Source organism: Leptonychotes weddellii, chromosome 14 (assembly GCF_054177405.1).
Source record: "Leptonychotes weddellii isolate Sample4059 chromosome 14, ASM5417740v2, whole genome shotgun sequence".
NCBI classification, from domain to species: Eukaryota; Metazoa; Chordata; class Mammalia; order Carnivora; family Phocidae; genus Leptonychotes; species Leptonychotes weddellii.
The window spans coordinates 15,514,468-15,534,021 of record NC_138382.1 but is presented as its reverse complement, the minus strand read 5'-3'; the positions used below and the strand labels follow the sequence as shown (position 1 = coordinate 15,534,021).

At 42.2% G+C, this 19,554-nt stretch overlaps 1 protein-coding gene across 3 annotated transcripts in view; it reads left to right on the top strand.

Annotated features, from left to right (window-relative positions):
* Positions 1–18,851, top strand: part of PRUNE2 (prune homolog 2 with BCH domain) — a 232,735-nt gene extending 213,884 nt beyond the window's left edge. For 2 of the 3 annotated variants that reach the window (XM_081804095.1, XM_081804097.1), the window contains 5 exons: positions 1,369–1,569; positions 9,740–9,913; positions 16,129–16,231; positions 16,870–17,001; positions 18,344–18,851. In XM_081804095.1, the coding sequence (XP_081660221.1) occupies positions 1,369–1,569; positions 9,740–9,913; positions 16,129–16,231; positions 16,870–17,001; positions 18,344–18,506 (773 nt within the window). In that variant the 3' untranslated portion in view covers positions 18,507–18,851. Of the gene's footprint in view, positions 1–1,368; positions 1,570–9,739; positions 9,914–13,027; positions 15,099–16,128; positions 16,232–16,869; positions 17,002–18,343 lie in introns of those variants that run through there. The other variant, XM_081804096.1, reaches the window with a different exon arrangement.
* Positions 18,852–19,554: the final 703 nt, after the last annotated feature.

Sequence of the window (19,554 nt, the reverse complement as noted above, 5' to 3'; positions counted from 1 at the left end):
GGGACTCGATCCCAGGACCCTGGGATCATGACCTGAGCCGAAGGCAGATGCCCAATGCCTGAGCCACCCAGGCGTCCCAGGAAATTCCTTTTATTTTTTTATTTTTATTTTTATTTATTTATTTATTTTTTTTAAGATTTTATTTATTTATTTGAGAGAGAATGAGAGACAGAGAGCAGGAGAGGGAGGAGGGTCAGAGGGAGAAGCAGACTCCCCGCTGAGCAGGGAGCCCGATGCGGGACTCGATCCCGGGACTCCAGGATCATGACCTGAGCCGAAGGCAGTCGCTTAACCAGCTGAGCCACCCAGGCGCCCTAAATTAATGGAAATTTAAAATAAACTTGTTCAGTTCTTCAGTTGCACTAGCTTCTTTTCAAGTGCTTAACAGCTGTATAGAACATTTCTATCATCACCAAAAAACTCTTTTGGACAGCACTGCTCTGAGAATTCCTGTACTAGAGAAACCCAATGCTTTTCAATCTTATTGGTCAATAGGAATTTTTTCAAGTATAATACATAAAAACATTACATGGAACATAGTTCGGGTGATGTTCTATACCGAGAAAAAATTTTAATGACAAAGAAACAGAATCACTTTCCTTAGGATAAGACCAGAGTTGCAATTCCAGAATTGAGGGGTATACCAGATGGCCTTCCAAAAATTTTGTGATAAGTGGAAGTCACAGTAGGAGCAAGGTGCAGATTACATTGAGAGGGTGGGAGCTACTTCCATGAGCCTTAACATATGAAGACTATCACTTATGATGTAGGAACCAATGTCAAGAAATACTAGCATAAAAGGTAGTGACTACTTGAGCAAATAATGTAATTTGTGAAGATACCCCAGTTTTGTTTAAAAAAATAAAATAAAATAAAATTCCAGTCAAAGAAAGATCACTACAGATCAAACACAGAATTGTCAGGAACTGCAGAGAAGTATTTTGGGAGTGCCCATGAACATAATAGATAAATTTCTTATCCTCCATTCCATAGGAGTGAAGTCTATAAGAACCATTATGAGATCTATGTACACTTGGCTGTTTTTCTTATGCATCATAAAAATTCAATTCATTGTTGTATCAGTGTCAAGTTCTGAAACCTGAACAAGGCAGGTCTGAAAACTGGTTTTCTGCTCCTTTTGCAATGGCTCCCACTTTTTATTTCTATGTGGCCAGGACTGATGTGGCTGGGATGAGCCAGTACTGAGGCCTGCTGGTCAAGAAGGGGATCCAAATTCCATGTAAGGGTTTTTAGCAGGTGTGCCTTTGCTTAAAGGCCTTAAAAATGTTTTTCACTGGGGCCCACACCCACTGTTGGCAGCCATATATATGGTCTAATACTTGATGTTCCTATTTTTTTCTTCTTTAGAACCTCCTAATTCTCTGGATCTTAACGATGCTCATCCTCGGAGAATCAAACTCACAGCCCCAAATATCAATCTTTCTCTGGATCAAAGTGAAGGGTCTATTCTCTCTGATGATAACCTAGACAGTCCAGATGAAATCGATATCAACGTGGATGAACTCGATACCCCTGACGAAGCAGATTCTTTTGAGTACACTGGGCATGGTAAGTCACCAAGTTGTCAAGGCCAAAGTTATGTGAAAAGTGAAAGATTATCTAAGTGGCCCTGGGAACAATCCTCCTATTTTGTTGCTGGTGGCTCCTTTCTGTGATTTCTAAAAGCTTTTGTTTGAATCTCAGGTCATAGGTGGCTGTGATTGACAGTTCAGAATATAATAGAACAGGTATGGTTCACAGAGATCATACATACCCACTGCTCCTTTGTTAAACGCTTATTCTTGGCAAGCCTTGTGATAAGCCCTGGGGTTGCGGGAAAACTATTACATGCTGTGTTGTAAGAAAATTGGGGCTGGGTTTGCAGAGAAAGAGAATTGAATCTGGAAGATAACATTTGGAGCAGAAAAATTAGAGCTTACTAATTTCTCTGTACAAGCTCCCCCTGTCTGGAATGTTCTTCCTTGAAGATCATTCATGGCTGGCTCCTTCTCTTTATTCAGATCTTAATCAGATGTCACCTTCTCAGAGAGGCCTTCCTTGACCTCTGTCACCAAAGGAGCTCCCCACCTCCCAACCTAGTCACTTTCTATCCCTCTACTTATTTTATTTTCCATGTGTCAGTAATTGAAATCCTATCATTTAACTATTTGGTTTATGTTTATTGTCTTTCCCTTCCCACTAGAATATCTGCTTTGTGAGGGCAGGGACTTTATTCTGCTCATTGCTATATCTCCCGTAAAATAGAAAGGAAGGAGGGATGGCCTCGGGGTGAAGAACAAAAAGGAAGACAAGTAAGAGTTGCTGGATCAAACACTGACACTCCTGATAGGAATATCAGTCTCACTTTAGTTCTTCCTCTTGCTCAGTAAAATTGGGTTTGTTAAGAAATTATATCCAAATACAAAGCTTTTGCTTTATAAAATGGCATTCCATAGTTTCTAGTTTACAGGGTGGTATTCTCTGACTTTGTAATATTTGAAATTCAAAGCAGCAATATCCTGGACAAAGCCATTGCTTTTTTATACATTAGGAAAATTATTATGGTCAAAAAACAAATGCCACAATATGCAATGATGTCCTGACACTTACACAGTGTCATTCCTAGGAGAACATAAGTAGGAAATTAGGAAATTCATCAAATTCGCTCATTAATTCAACCAACGATCATTGAGCCACCAGGACTACCACCATGACCAGCATGGATTCAGACCCTGCCTTTACAGAGGCTAAGCCTTAATTTGCCCAAGTCAAAAGAACGGGAAATGGCTAAGCTACCTGTGTGACAGTTTCTTCTGTTTAAGTAGAGATTTTATATTGCACCGTGGCCGTGTTCTCAAATTTCTGCAGTCATCTGGGTATTCGACCCTGTAAGTGGAAAGACACAAAGAGAAGGTGAAAGGTCTTGAGTTCATATTCTTTCCTCCCATCCCCGAGACTCTTCCCCAGCTACTCCGTCCACCCCGGCGGCCCCCGGCTGCCCCAGCCCTTGAACTGCTAATACCTTCCCACGTGAAAGAATCCTCCCTTGCCTCCCATCCCACAGAAGACAGCTGCAGCGTGAGCTGGCCCCTCCCTCTCTCCCCCTGCACTTCCCTGTGCCCTAGAGAGAGCCATGTCACACCACATGGGAGCCTTTTCTGTTTATAAATAGCAAAACTGCCAAGCGACGTGGTGGTAGCTGAGCGAACTGGTAATTAAAGCTGCCCCTGGCTGACACAGTTCCTTTATTCCGTCGACACAGTTTTGTTGAAGGAACCAGTTTCACAACCACAACCCTACATTTAGGTCTTAAATTCAAAGGATGGAATTTTAATGTAAGTTGAATTGTAAAGCCCACCTTGATTTTCAAATGACAGATGTATGGTCAGATGCTGTTTTAAACCAACAAAAACATTAAGCTTGGAGAACACAAAGGGCATCTGAGTAGCTTTATTTTGTAAACAGGCAGCGATAGATAACAGACTCCAGAAGAGAAGTGAGTTCATTTTAGTCCCAGAGTATGAAATCAATGCTTGAAAGCAGGCATGTTTGTGGGTTTCTTGTGTGAGCATTTGGAACCAAGTGTATACATCCTAAACAACATTGGAGTTTTGGAGGCACTGTGTTTCAAAATGTTTGGTCAGTGATTTCTTTAATGAACCCTTTCCAAGTGCTTACTGTGCACCAGGATTTGGGCTAGGTGCTTTATAAATATTAAGTATATTAATCCTCAGCTCGATGAATGTCAGCTCTATGGATAGGTATCCTGTTTACCCCATTTTAAGATGAGAACACTGAGGCACGGGTTAAATGATTTACCTCAGGTCACATAGCTAGTAAATATCAGAGCCAGCATTCAAACCCCAAGTTGTCGTCCTTGACTTCTGGGCCATGCTGCTTCTCCAGAGCATACTGACAATGAATAGGAGACGTCTTTTACAAGATGAGGCTAACACTCCAGAAGCCAAGCCCGATGTCCCTACCCGTACATTTATTTACATGCCCTTTTACCCGGCCATTTTCCTGATTTCAAGGCTCTTACTTTACCAAGCACTTGAAGAACTTTCATGCCATTTGCCTGTTTTATTCTGTAGCTGATGACCAAGCATTCCTGGCAGATTATTTGCCCACAATGTGGTTTTGCTTATGAAACGTTTTTTGAATCTCACTCTCAAAAGACATTAAATCGATCTCCACTTCCAAGCAATTTTCTTTAATAATCGTGTCCAAATAGTTGGAAAATACCATTCAAAGTACCAATATAATTAAAGCTTGACTTCCTCTGGTACTTAAGTGCCAGAGATACCAAAAACATGTAGATACTGAAGGATTTAGGAGGTCAATATTTCAAATTAAGGGAGATCTGAGCCTTCTTATAAAAAAAAAATTATTTATTTAATACTAGTCCTAGAAACTTAAAAATATCCAAAGGTGAGAAAAATGATGACCTATTTCTGTTTTCCAAACCCACCTTAGTTATTTTTTTTACCATAACTCAGATCTCAGCAAAAGCATTTCATAGGGGAAATGGAAAAATGATAAAGAATTCTAGCCTGAATATTTCTGATAAGGATGTTGTAAGAAACACTCATGTGCTTTTATATTTTTTCCTCCTAGGCTCCTAAGTGATGGTTAGTGACCTCATTTAAGCTACCTTTTCTTTTTTCTTTCTTTCTTTTTTTTTTTTAAGATTTATTTCTCTATTTGAGAGAGAGAGAGAGCATGTGAGAGCGTGGGGGGGGGCAGCAGAGGAAGGTGGGGAGAGAGAGAATCTTAGGCAGGCTCCACGCCCCACACATCACCCAACTCGGGGCTCGATCTCACAACCCTGATATCATAACTCAAGCCAAAGTCAACAGTAGGATATTTAACCGACTGAGCTGCCCAGGCACCCCTAAGCTACCTTTTCTAGAACCCCTAATAACAAACAGTTAACAGGGTGAATAAGGTGCTCCACCATTTTCTCCAGACAATCAGGCAGTCACTTCATTTAACTTCCCCACCTACCATGTTCCACTGCCCTTAACAGCCTGCAGGTAACCAGCTTATATGTTTTAACTACGTGTAAACTACCCCTAACTAAAATAAGCGTTAATCTTATTTTGTTTTACCCACAAGCAACCTTAGGCCACAGGGTATGGTCTGCAAGGAAGATTCTTCTTTGTACTGGTAAATGCTGGGTTTTACAGACAAATTAACTGCCTCCCTGCTCTTTGTCAGCAAAACAACTTTAAAAGCTCCCTTCACTGCGTACAGGATGCCTCTCCTCCAACAAGATAAAGTTCAAAAAACGTCCACTAAGAGTATTCACATTCTCAGTGTCTGATCACAATGTAGAGAGCTAGTCACCTTTCCCAGACACAGGTCCCTGCTGGAGGCTCACGCAGACAACCACCTCTAGGGAGGCCCTATTGCACACCGACGATGCATTCCCCACCGCGGTCCCTACAGCATATGGGCCATTCGGGAGCTTGTGTAGTAAATCATCCCCCGAAAGACAAAGGAAAACGTTCACGTCAACTCCTCCCCAGGGCTTAACTGACTTCAGCAGTCACCAGGGAGAAAAGCTTGTTATTAAGGGAAGAAGACAAAGAAAATCAAGTATTTCTCAGTGAAGAGGGCATTGGACCAAAAGTTAAATTTGGCAGCCCTGGGGATACAAAGTTAAATGAGTACTGAAATTTTTGAAAATAGAAAATGATGGCCGTGGGGGGGCTCGGGGGTGGGGTTAGAGTAAAGCAGAAGAATTATGAAGATCGGGAGCATATTGCTAATTCAAGGGGGTAAAGAAAGCCATCTTTATTTCTTACTAGCTTATATTGTGGACTTTTAAAAATGAACACTTGGAGAATTTACTGTACCCCTAGCTCTTCAATAACTTCTTTTGGCCATTTACATCAATCAGAAGAGGTGGGGAAAGGAGAAGGAACCCCAGAACCTTACCAGCTCCCCTTCTCTGAACAATTGGGATAACATTTCATAAAAAGGCCCACACTTTTATCCCAAAATGAGTAATAATGCTTTAAAAAAATAATAAACTACAGGAAAATGCTAGTATTACATACATATTTTTAGGTAGGAGTGCTCTTTCTTACTATGATACAGTGATCAAAAAAACATAAAGACAGGGGCACCTGGGTGGCACAGTCGGCTGGGGTCATAATCTTGGGGTTGTGGGATTGAGCCCCCATCCAGCTCTGTGCTCAGTGTGGAGTCTGCTTGGGATTCTCTCTCCCTCTCCCTCTGCCCCACCCGCTCGTGTTCTCTCTCTCTCTCTCTCTCAAATAAATAAGTCTTTTAAAAAAAAAAAAACCCATAAAGACAAAAATTAAAGATTCAGCTATATAAAAATATGAAATTTCTGTTTGATAAAAATATCAGTTTAAAAGCTAACAGGGGCATCTGGCTGGCTCAGTAGGTAGAGTGTGCAACTCTTGATCTCAGTTGTGCATTCAAGCCCCATGTTGGGTATAGAGATTAGATTACTTAAAAGTAAAATCTTTAAAAAGAAAGAAAGAATAAGAGCTAAGCACAAAGCAGGAAAATAATTATGGTGTATGACAAAGTTCTATATAAAGAACTCAACAAATCAATAAGGACCATACTAGGCAGGGGACCTTACAGGTGCCTCCTCCTTGTAAGAAAAATATAAATAGCCAATAAACACTTAAAAATTTTTACCTTATTTAATAATTAAAGGAATACAAATTAAAAGAATCAAAAGACAAGTTTCACCCTAAATTGTCCAGGGTTAAAAACTTTGCTATCCTCTAGAGTCTTTGATAGTATGAAGAAACAACTACTCATGTATTTTGGTGTGACATATTCAAGGGCAAAAATACCCATGAAAACTTTAAGTCCTTACAGCTTCTGAGCCAGCATCCCACTGCTAGGAAGTTAACCCCTAGAAGTATGCGCACTGGTGAGACAGGATACCTGCACAAAGATACTTACTGAAGCAAATTCTTTATCAGAACAACAAGAAAGAGAATAAAACTAAATTTCCATCACTATGGGATTGATAAGCTAAAAAACATCAGTCAAATGGAACACTTTAGGGCTCCTTTGTAAAATAAGCAGGGTTTAGGGGCACCAGGCTGGCTCAGTTGGATGAGCCTGTGACTCTTGATCTCGGGGTTGTGAGTTTGAGCCCCAAGTTGGGGATAGAGAGTACCATAAATAAACTAACTAACTAAAAAAATGAGAGGGTTTATAGCCACTGAGATGAAAAGAAGCCTATGCTATATTTTTAGGTGGAAGTACCTTATAGAAGAATATGTATAAAATATGCAGAATAGGGGGGCACCTGCGTGGCTCAGTCAGTTAAGCATCTGCCTTCGGGCAGTTCATGTTCCCAGGGTCCTGGGGTCAAACCCCGCATGGAGCTCCCTACTCAGCGGGGAGTCTGCTTCTCCTTCTGCCCCTCCCCCTGCTCTCTCTCTCTCTCTCAAATAAAATCTTCTTTTAAAAAGCAGAATAGGGACACCTGGGTGGCTCAGTTGATTGAGCATCCTACTCTTGATCTCAGCTCAGGTCTTGATCTCAGGGTCGTGAGTTGAGCCCCACATTGGGCTCCGTGCTGCGTGTGGAGCTACTTAAAGAAAAAAAAAAAAAGAACATGCAGAATATATAGAATAATCATACTTTGGGGGAGGGGAGTATGCTTGTGTGCATGTCCATAATAAAAAGAACACACAGCAAACAATAATGAGTGAAAGTGGCCCTGGGGACTTCTGCGGTTTTGATGAACAATGTCTGCATTGCTTGAACTTTTATTAGCATTTTATTTTTATAACCAGAAAGAAGAATATGGTATACAAATTTTTTTAAATGAGGTAGCCTCAGTAAAAGCATGCAGAAAACAAAACAGTCACCCCACAGAGATCACCTGGGTCAAGCTAGACCAGGCCAGAAAGTCCCAAAGAAGGATAAAGAGGGGCTGGAGGATGGTGAGCTTGTTACAACGCAGAGCATGTATGTACAGGAACACTGAAGACAAGCCCACATCCGAGCCCGGAGTTCTGAGGGCACAGAGACCAGATGGAAAACAGGGTCCCAGGAAGGGAGCGAAGATAAGCATCCAGGGGCCCTCAGCCAAGAGGAAGGGAGAAGCAGGAAGGGATCCCAGACTGCGAGTCCAGTACAGATGGATGGATTTGCGCCAGTGACACAGAGCTTGGTCTGAAGCCAAAAGGTGCTGCTTCCTGTCCTTAGTAAGATGAGGAGCGCTGGCGGGAACGCAGAGGGAAGCAAGCTCTGTAGGTGGTGGTAGCTGTTGGTGTTGGCAAAAAAGGCTAGGATTGCTTCCCAGCTGGCTTTCAGTTTGCTCTTCTAAGTCACAGGTAATTAGACACATTTGAATGTGTCTTGAGGAGTCTTCCAGAACATAATGGCTTTGTTGTGGTCCCCTCACCAATCACCTGTATTTTCAGGAACTTGTCCAAGCTTTCCTTTATTTACCCATTCGCCTCAATTTTCACTGAGTGCTCCGTGCAGGTTTCCAAGCTAAGTATGGAGTTGGTTGGTGGAGGTGAATAATAAAGGTGGTTCTGGCACAATTTCTTGGCCCAAGGAATTCCCAGGCTGGTGGTAGAATAAAGAGAGTGAGACAATCACACACTTAGGGTATAGTGTGATAGCAAACTAACTCAAAGTCAGTTTTTGCATGGGCATGTCTACTATAATGCCTACTATAATCCCTACAATCCCTACTGTAATATCTACCATGCCTGACACATAGTAGCTATCTAATGAAGTATTACTATTCTTATTATCAAAGTGCCATAAAATGAATATAAGTAAAGTACAATATAAATCAAAGATCCTTTCCCATGAATGGAAAAATAAGAATGATAATATCTCACAGAATTATTGTGAAGGTTAGAAATAATGTTTTCCTTCAAATTACTTAAACATACAAAGAATAACCACTGCTAAACTCTACGAGTAGCTGAAGTAAACATGAAAACAATTGCTGCTTATTCTTTAAAAAAAACAAAAACAAAAAACCAACAGCACCGTTGTTGCTTTTTTTTTGGATGCACAAGAGTGGGTAGTAAATGTTTCTCCAAAGAACGTTCAGTGGACTTTTTTGTTGCCACGTGCACCCACCAAATAGGAGTGTTAGGAATTCTTGGCCTTAGAGCATTTCTGGTCTGTGAAGCTGTTTGTTTCTTGCTTAACATAAAATCTTTCTGTAGCATATTTTGAAAAATCCATTGGAAGTAATACTGTATTTCCGCCCAAATTTGCTCCCAATAGGGAAGGGGGCTCAATTTCTTTGTAAGAGTCTTGGGTCGGGAGGGGGGAGGAGGGGGGTCTTAGGCCGGTGGTATCATCAAGATACTAACCACTTAGGATATGTGGCCCAAGGAAAACAAAATTATCTGGGCCTGATAAATCGCCTTTTACCCCATGAGAAAGGTCCCCAGTCTTCAACCTGAATGATCAAGGATGAATTGGTACTGGCCGATACTCCCTTGGTCCACTGATACAAGGCAGCTCTAGCCCTGCACCTGTCCCCACCCTCAGCCTGGCCTTAGCATGGACTTGGTGGTTCAATCCATCAATAAATAAGACTTCACTGAACATCCTTTATGTGGTCACGATGGTGTTCAGCTCTGTAAGAGCTATGCCAAACAGGGAGTGCCCTCGGGTTGGCTCTGCCAGGAGATAGCTCATTGAACTGCCTGAGCTGTGGAGTCTTGCTCTTCAGTCCTTCTCTGTGCTTCACTTCCAGAGGGTTCCACATCTAACAAAGATTCTGGCCAAGAGTCAGAGTCTATCCCAGAGTATACAGCAGAAGAGGAGCGAGAAGACAATCGGTTGTGGAGGACGGTGGTGATTGGAGAACAGGAACAACGGATTGACATGAAGGTCATCGAGCCCTACAGGAGAGTCATTTCTCATGGAGGTAGTCAAGCTTTGTGAATCGGGGAGGTGGGGACCAGGGCAGCCATATATATATATATATATATATATATATATATATATATATATATATATATACATTTTTTTTTTTAATTAGAAAATGAAACTAGGGTTCTCTGCATCATGACATCCTCAAAACCTATTCTGCAATCAGTATTCAGGGGACTGTAGAGCTAAGTACATTACCTCAGACTTAATTCTATAAATATTGCAAAGCCTGTGTAAAAAATAGCTCTCCGATGTGAAAACTGCTTTTTCACACCACATATCTGACAGCTATAATCTTCTGGGCAAATTTCTTGAAAACCATAGTTGTCCAATTTAATGATATCTGTTTGGAATTCATATGGGTCAGTCGTAGGGTATTTTTTATTGAACATTGTTAACATACGATATTATATTAGTTTTAAGTGTACGTCATAGTGATTTGACACACACACACATATATACATTATGAAATGCTCAACAGACTTCCAGTTATAAAATAAATGAGCCACGGAAATGAGTAGTACAGCACAGGGAATACAGTCAATAGTATTGTAATAATGTTATATGGTGACAGATGGTGACTACACTCACCGTGTTTGGGGGGTTTAACTGAATCGCTTCCGAGTCTCTACTACCATAGCCCTGTAGTAAGATCACTACCCCAGAGGTGCTTCTCATAACAAAACGGTCTTTCGAATCCTCTTAGGAGCTTTAGGAAGTCTCTTCAGACTCGGCCTGGTCGTTTTTTTCCCCTGCCTGAAGTTTGCTTTTCTATAGACTCCATTACATCCGGGCCTGACAACAGGCATTTCTGGTAAAAGCCTCCACCTCCTTAGGGAGGGACAAGGGAGAGAAAAAAAATTGTGTTCCGTATTTCCAGTGCTTTTTAGGAGCTCCAGGAGCCTTGATTAATTTCGGAATCACAAAAAGTCAGATGAGCACAAGCAACGCATTTAATGTGTCAACTTCAGAAAACGGCTTTTTTTATTTTTCTGCTGCATGCACTCCTTTCCTGCAGGCCTGAGGCACCACCCTAAACACTCAGCTGTTCCAGAAAAAGTGTAAGCTGACAAGGCAATTGTTGTTCTTTCTTCCTTAACAAGGACAGGGAAATAAGTGTCTTGGCGCTGCATTAAACCCATAGCTTTTGTTTTCTAACGAGCAGAAGGACATTTTGTTTTTTTCAATCAAACTTCCCTCCACCAGCCGATTATCCATCTTCCACCCTTGCATTGCTCCCTCCACGTAAGTATCAGCATCGGCCAGGGATCCCCACCTTGAGAGTGAAAGAAAATGCCCATAGGTGCCCCTGGCCATGACCTTCCTTTGCCCTGCCTCACTCTTTGTGACCTGAAATGGTAATATGGCCCATGATAGCTGCTGTGGGGCTGAAAGCCGTTCCCTCTAAGGGAAACCTTTCCACAGCCCTGCAGAATGAAAGTGGGCCTGCTCATGCTGCAGGGGACAGACCACGGGCCCTAGAGTCGACCCTTCCGTTCTTATGACGCAAACCACAACCTGAACATCATCCCAGATCTTCCCAGAAGCTCATCCCTCCTTTGCACCACCCATCGGGTATTTCTGGTTTGTTTGCTTTTTGGAAATAAAAAGAAAACAAAACGGAGGCTGACAATAAAAGTAGCCCGTGCCCATTCCAAAAAAGGTCAAAAACGGGAGAAAAGTCTGTCGAAGTAAATCACAGTCACCCAGTGATAATCCGTACGAATGTTTACCACTCTGGTCTTAAATGAAGAGCCCCTTTGTTGTGAAGAAGGGGCCTCACGGCCTCTCTGTTTTCCTGAGGCCGGATTATCTCTCCTTTCCCTGGCAGACTCACCTGCTTGTTCTTTCAACCCCGGCGAAAGCAGGTGGGTTGGGTGAGAGGGTTGAGCCCATCTATCGGCTGATCTGCTGCCCGAATCAGGAAAGATCATCAACACAGCAGGGTCAAAACAAAGCCACTGCTTCTGCCTCTCACACTCCTTGTGACAATGCAGCGCACCCCTCAGGGATAACGTGGTTCGCTGTGCCCTGCAAACTTGCCCCCCGCCCCCCACCCCCGCTCCCCCGGCGTCCGCTCCCCTCCGTTCTGTGTCCATGAGCCCAGTTTTGTCCGTGTGACTGTCCAGTTTGTGTGGAAGAAAAGGCCGCCTTTCCTCTGCCCGGCTGCCCCCCGCCCCCCCCCACCCTGGCCTTCTCCAGGCGCTGGCCTGCATGAGTGCGCCTCTGGCTTCACCCCCACCCCTCCCCAGCCAGGACGGTAGCGAGACGCCGCCTCTCCCCACCCCCTGAGCCGCTTTTGTGCTCCGTAGGTAAAGACAATGCAGATTTTAGTTCTGAATTTGCCAGAGCTCGGCCCACTGTGTTGGAAGCTGACACCACCTTCTTAGGCTCTAAGGATCATCAAGCAGTCCTCCCTAGAGACCAATCCGTTGCATTTGTGAGCCTGGCTTCTGATGAGCCTTTAGGAGGGAGCGCTCCATAGTGGGCCTGGGTCTCCTCTGGGTGTCCGCCATTTTGCTCTGACGAGGTTTTCCCATTGAGGCCAATAGGAAAGGGGCGGCGGTATAGTGCTCGGCGTTAACTGCAAGATGGGGGTCATGAAAACCGCTGCCTCACTTGGCTGCAAAGCCAGGCTCTGCCAGGAGTCCCTACCAGTTGGGCATAGGCGTGAGAGCAGAATGGAGACAAATAGTTCAGTCTTCAGCTTTGGTGACCTTGATGTAAGAGGCCTTGTACGTACGCCTTGTACGTATATAGGGGAACAAAGTTCAAGCCCGGTCTTTGCTGCTAATTACTCTATGACCTTGGTACGTGACCTGACATCTCGGGCCTCGACTATGTCATCAGTCAAAAGAGGGTGATCTCAGAATCAGTGTCACCTCCCATGAGCCCATGAGCAATATTCCTGTTATCTGCTTCAATAAAAGGACCAAGAGAGATCTGGGTGGGTTTGACCAACAATAGTGTGGGGTCACGGTAAGGCCAGAAACTGGCTTTTTTGACCTTGGAACAGAGGATGCATTTAAATAACATAGGACGGTCACACCAAAGCATTATAATGAGAAGTTTCCTTTCTTCTTTCTTTACTTCTCTTATTTCATTATAGGAGATTCAGGTAACTCCTCTGCAGTGTTGCTGAACAAATGGCCCCGGAAAGAATGAGGAGAAGAGTTGCAGGCTGGTGTGTGTGTGTGTATGTTTTGGTTGCGACTGTGACATCTTCCCTTCTCTCTCCATTCCATTTGCTGGCCATCAAATTTGTGTTACGTCCCTTTCCTCTCTGTTCTGCCTCAGGTAAGGTTTGCATTATTGCTGCAGAGGGTCTCAGGAGGCCCCCTGGTGGGATTGCGCATGCACCTCCACGCACACACCCCGAACTCACCTCCTGGTTACTAAGAAGAGAGTCAGATAAAACACATGTTTTAAAAAACCGAACTTCAAATGAATTATTCAGCTGCTGGAAGCCAACTTCACTTGAGTAAGCTGCATAGTTAACATCGAAATTGGCTTAGCTGACCCCCTTGAAGGCATTTGTGGGGGACAAAAAGCAAGTGGGACTACTCACTCCCGCGATTGCCCTTTGCCAGCAATGATGATCTGAAGTATCTCCAGAGCCTAATTACAGTGGCACCAGATCTTGGTTTGGAAGGAAAACTTCCATGAAGATATCTTTTTCTTCTAGTTCCTTCTGACATCTTAGGTCTTACCTCCTCCTGTTCTCTTCCTCTGTCTTTTGCCTCTTCCCTTCCTACATCTCCTCTCCCCAAAAGTACAAAAATCCACCTTCATTTGTAAATTTCAGGAAGTTTTCTATAAAGAGACGTTCCTGACTTAGACAATGACCAAGAAGTGGTGAGCTGATTCTTCAGTATTCCTTCGATTACATGAACCTAAATGAATACAACACCACAGCATTCCAAGGACAGACACACTGACGCAAAGAGCTGAAGTGCCATTTAAGATGACCAGTTCTGAAGTACTGTTTATAAACCTCAGACTGTCCTTTAAAAAAAAAAAAAAATCTTAGAAATTCTCCAGAAACAGAAAAAGAAATCAAAGTAGCTGCATGGTCATGGCCTTGAAATTATCTTGACACCCTGGGGCCAGGCAGCTCCTCCTAGAAAGATGCTTTTTGAAAGGATGCTTTTGTACTTGTTTATAAGTTGGATTCATTACTTCTGTTATCTCTTTTAATGGACCCGGTCCTTGTCATTGAGCTGAGTCCAAATTGCGTACTTTTGTGGTGTTAGCATTAGTGGATCAAAGCTGCTTTACCCTTTGTGGGTTTTCATTCGGTTATGAACCTCCTTAAGTGCAATTGTTTGGTGAAACAAACTCTTCTTGTATTAAAATAAATCTCCTTCTGCCATTGGAGAAGGAGATTTATTTCCTTCACATCTCATTCAAAAAAGAAGTTGGTAAATACCCACATGTTGGAAAAGACAAAACAAGGCAAATAATCCATAGGGAAGCTACCCCAATGTGGTTTTGCAAACATGCGTTACATCAGGTGTGTACTTACATAGGCAGCATCTTCTAAGACGTGGAGAGTAAACACTGCATACAACAACCTCAGATTAGTCATACACACAAACCCATAATTTGATATATTTTTAGTTGGTATCACTCTCTGCCCCCACCTCTTTTGTGGTAGTGTCATGCTCTCTCTTTGTAGAGAACATCTTATTAAACTGCTTTTCAAGAGTTAAGCCCATCCAAGTCTATATCCAGCCAGTATTTTACTGCCGTGTAATCACCAGAGGGGTATTTAGAGTCCTGGGGAAAAAAAAAAATGAAAACGCACTGAGTTCTGATGAGGCTGGCGGGTAGGTCCTATCCGCCTCCTCAGAGCTCTGAGGCAGCTCTGTCTAATGATTCTGAAATCCAGAACTGTGTGATAGGACAGAAATGCCGAGTGCTGAAAAAGGGATATTTAAAAAAAAGGAAACACAGTGGGGCGCCTGGGTGGCTCACTGGGTTAAGGGGCTGACTCGACTTCGGCTCAGGTCATGATCTCAGGGTCATGATATTGAGCCCTGTGTCGGGCACAGAGCAGAACATGGGGCCTGCTCAGGATTCTCCCTCTCTCTCTCTCTCCCTCTGCCCCTTCCCCCACTTGTGCACGTGATCTCTCTCTCTCTCTCTCTAAAATAAATAAGTCTCAAAAAAAATGAAAACAGTGCATTGCTTCCATTTTTAAATCTGACTGACAGACACGTGAGATTCCACTCATTAACCTGTGGGGTTTGACCAACAGCTGCCATGAGTTCCAAAAGATGAGCTCTGAGGGAACACGGAGCTTAAAGAAGGGGACAGAGCTCTCAGATGTGGGTAAAGTGTCCTGAGATGTCCCTACATTGTCCTTGACTCTCAGGAGTTCCACACTTGCCTTTTATCTTCTCAGCACCACATGCAGGTAGACCTCCACCTTCGTTCCCTGTCCATGTTACCTACCAGGAAGTAATTCTCAAGTTTTCCCCAAAGCATGTATTTTCATAAAACTCAGAGAGGTCAGCTTTAACCAGGCCCTTCTTGAGTTTGCTCCTTTTTAAAAAGACAGGGCTCTGAATTCTGTGCTCAGTTATTCTAGGCCTGGCCAGAACTTTCCATGTGTCCCTGCACTGTCTGTTGAATCTGGAGACCCCAGGGATGCCACAGGCAAGTGAACCAGTCCTCAGAATCAAAGTAAAGGTGCTTTTACTTGTCAGCTTACTAGTATCTGGTCACTGGAGTACGTGTATCTGATTATATTGCAGTTCAGTGACTAGATTTTCCCTTTAAATTAGCCAGAGTCTAAAATTAAAAAACGCTAAAGAGGATCAAACAGAACTTCTCCGCCGGTAAAGGACAGAAGCATTATATAAATTAGAAACCCAGAAGTCAACCCATCCTTTGATACGTTGAATATTTATATACCCCATTCATGACGATGTACAACACATATAATCGTCCACAAGTGGATATACTATATATGCAAATATATTCACACTGTATATTTAAGACTCTATATAACATACACTTGAACTCCTGAAAAGTAAGTTTATGTGTTTATACATATAGAAGGACAGTCGATATAATACTCACTTAAAGATGCATCTCTTACATCCATATACACACACTTGTCAGGGCTTCCAGATTTGTCCTTTAGGTTAAATATTATTAAGAGCTTTCAGCTGGGTTACAAATGTCTTTCTGTTTGTCCCCCAGGCTACTATGGGGATGGCCTAAATGCCATCATTGTGTTTGCTGCCTGTTTTCTGCCAGACAGCAGCCGGGCGGATTACCACTATGTCATGGAAAATCTTTTCCTGTGAGTGATACTTCTGACAAAGTGCTTTCAGTGAATGTCTGTGGCATGTCATGGCAGATAGAGCATCTTTAAGAAGAGGAAGTAGATGATGTAGAATATTCTTGGCCTTGGATGAAAAGTCAATGAAATCTCTGTCAAGGAATATTGCTCAAGAGGCTAAAACCTTTAAAAGAACTCTTTTGTCAGCAGGATGAATTGAAAACAAAATGAACACAGTTTTGCCTGCACTCTGAAATTCTGTAACATTTCCTTTGGGTAAAGTGTTACTTTTGTTCCTCCATAACATGTTCTTGGTCAGTCAGCTGGTGATAATCCAGGTTCATTTATATCATTCACTTGGGCCCTTGGTATATGATAACATGGTTGACATTTTTGAAATTCAGGTTCTAACCTACACATTTTTTTAGTGTACCTGCATTAAAAAAAAAAAAGATAACCGTACAAATAAATGAGCAATACTCACTCTCAGGGAAATCATCTTAGGAAACTGCATTCTTTTCAAGGTAAAGAGGTAATATGCATGACCATTCTTCAATGGCATACTCCCTATAATTTAAATGTTATATAATTAGAGTGTAAATAAGATGAACTGTTTCACGTGGGGAAATGAAAACACTCCTCTTCCTTCCTGTGATCAGATATGTAATAAGTACTTTAGAGCTGATGGTAGCTGAGGACTATATGATTGTGTACTTGAACGGAGCAACCCCAAGACGGAAGATGCCAGGGCTGGGCTGGATGAAGAAATGCTACCAGATGATTGACAGGCGGTATGTGGGCTCCATTATTTAATCCCTGTTTTGACTTACTCGGTAACTCCCATTTCTAATTCCCTGTCATCTACCAAGAACGTGATCACGTTTTAGGAACACTGAACTATGCAGAGCTGAGATAATAAATTATAAGTATATAAAAATATTAAGAAAAGTGTCACTTGATGCCCCAAATCTGAAATAAATCTAGATTCTGTTAGATGTTTTCATCTCAAACCTGATGACCAAGTCTGTCCTAAACTATGCATATGCCTTTGCCACATGGAGGTGCAATTTATGTTGATAAACCAGAGTAGCCACGATTCTTTACTGGTTCACATGATCTTGATGCTGCTTTATGTGCACTGGGACTGTTTTGGTTTGGGCAACTGTCGTGCTAGTATTTCATTATTCACTGATGATTCAAGTTAACCGCTCGCCCATTTGGTGCCTTGGTGCACCTTTTCGTCAAGATACTTTACTTCCGGGGCGACTGGGTGGCTCAGTTGGTTAAGCGACTGCCTTCAGCTCAGGTCATGATCCTGGAGTCCCGGGATCGAGTCCCGCATCGGGCTCCCTGTTCAGCAGGGAGTCTGCTTCTCCCTCTGACCCTCCCCCCTCTCATGTTCTCTCTATCTCATTCTCTCTCTCAAATAAATAAATAAAATCTTTAAAAAAAAAAAAAGATACTTTACTTCCATCCATACTGGCTGGACTAAAACAAAACATGTTATATTGCCAGCAACAGGAAAATTATCATAAATATACAGACATACGGTGTCTATGATAAGTGTGGTATCCCCTCAGATCTGGCTCCTTGCATGATCTTATATTAACAAAGATCCATTTGATGATCCAAACATTTATAAACAGCATTGCTAATGCTGAAAAACATGCCTGAATGTCAAGAGCATTAAAATGGTAGCCTGAATGACAAATAACCACATGATACACTGTTTCATTATACAGAAGAAGAAACCAAGGCTTAGTTGATCCAATAAATCGGCTGAGTTGCTAGTAAGAGTGTGCTCTTTTCAAAATAGTAAAGATAATGCTGGCAAAAACGAAAGGCATTGTTAAGCAAAAATATACCATGATAGTTCTAGATTTAAGCACTGATATAACCGTTCTATTTTACATGGATTCCTATGGGAAAATGAGGTTGGCATCATACAAGTTACAAGTGATATCTCAAAAGTATTTTTTATTAATCATAGTCATTCTATACCTTCTCATCGGGTAATAGTAACTTACCTAGAACTCTCTAATATTACAATATTCTTATTTGGGGATATACTTTCTGTTTTAACTCCTACTGGAAAAGGGTTATGAGTAATTCTTTTTTCTTTTTTTAAAACAGATTGCGAAAGAATCTGAAATCATTCATCATTGTTCATCCATCTTGGTTCATCAGAACAATCCTTGCAGTGACACGACCTTTTATAAGGTATGTTGTTATAGAAAAAGTAAAAGTACGACTAGTAGTTTTCCAAAATACGTTACTTATAAACAAGAATTCATGAACTGAGAGAGTATTTAGGAAGACATATTTTGCCTCTGGCTTTCCTGGAAAGATATTTTGGACGATCTAGCAAGAAACCCTACGTAAGAGTGAGCATTATTTTATAATGACTATTTTTCCCCATTTTTTTACAAAACGTGAACTCTATATTGCTTGCTATAACACAGAAAATGAGGTGGTGGGATTTCCATGCCACATTACAGAAGGGTAGATAATACTTTTAAAGTGATATGGTATTTTGTAGAGAACAGAAAAGGCAGCATAATACAACAATGGAAAATAAAGACAAACCAAGGACAGAATCAGGAGCAATGACTGTCCTAATTCTTCTTCTTCTGAGCAAATATCATGTAGGCCACCAAACTTAGGTTTGAGAGAGGCTGGGCAGTCAGTTTGAGAGCTTTTTTTTTTTTTTTTTTTTTAAAGATTTTATTTATTTATTTGAGAGACAGAGAATGAGAGACAGAGAGCATGAGAGGGAGGAGGGTCAGAGGGCGAAGCAGACTCCCTGCTGAGCAGGGAGCCCGATGCGGGACTCGATCCTGGGACTCCAGGATCATGACCTGAGCCGAAGGCAGTCGCTTAACCAACTGAGCCACCCAGGCGCCTGAGAGCTTTTTTTGAGTGCCCATGAGGATTCTTGGTTTCAATTCAGTTTCTTTTTTTTTTTTATTCTTATGTTAATCCCCATACATTACATCATTAGTTTTAGAAGAAGTGTTCCATGATTCATTGTTTGTGCATAACACCCAGTGCTCCATGCAGAATGTGCCCTCCTCAATACCCACCACCAGGCTAACCCATCCTCCCACCCCCCTTCCTCTAGAACCCTGTTGGTTTTTCAGAGTCCATCGTCTCTCATGGTTCGTCTACCCCTCCGATTTCCCCCGCTTCATTCTTCCCCTCCTGCTACCTTCTTCTTCTTCTTTTTTTTTTTCTTAACATATATTGCATTATTTGTTTCAGAGGTACAGATCTGAGATTCAACAGTCTTGCACAATTCAGAGCGCTTACCAGAGCACTTACCCTCCCCAGTGTCTATCACCCAG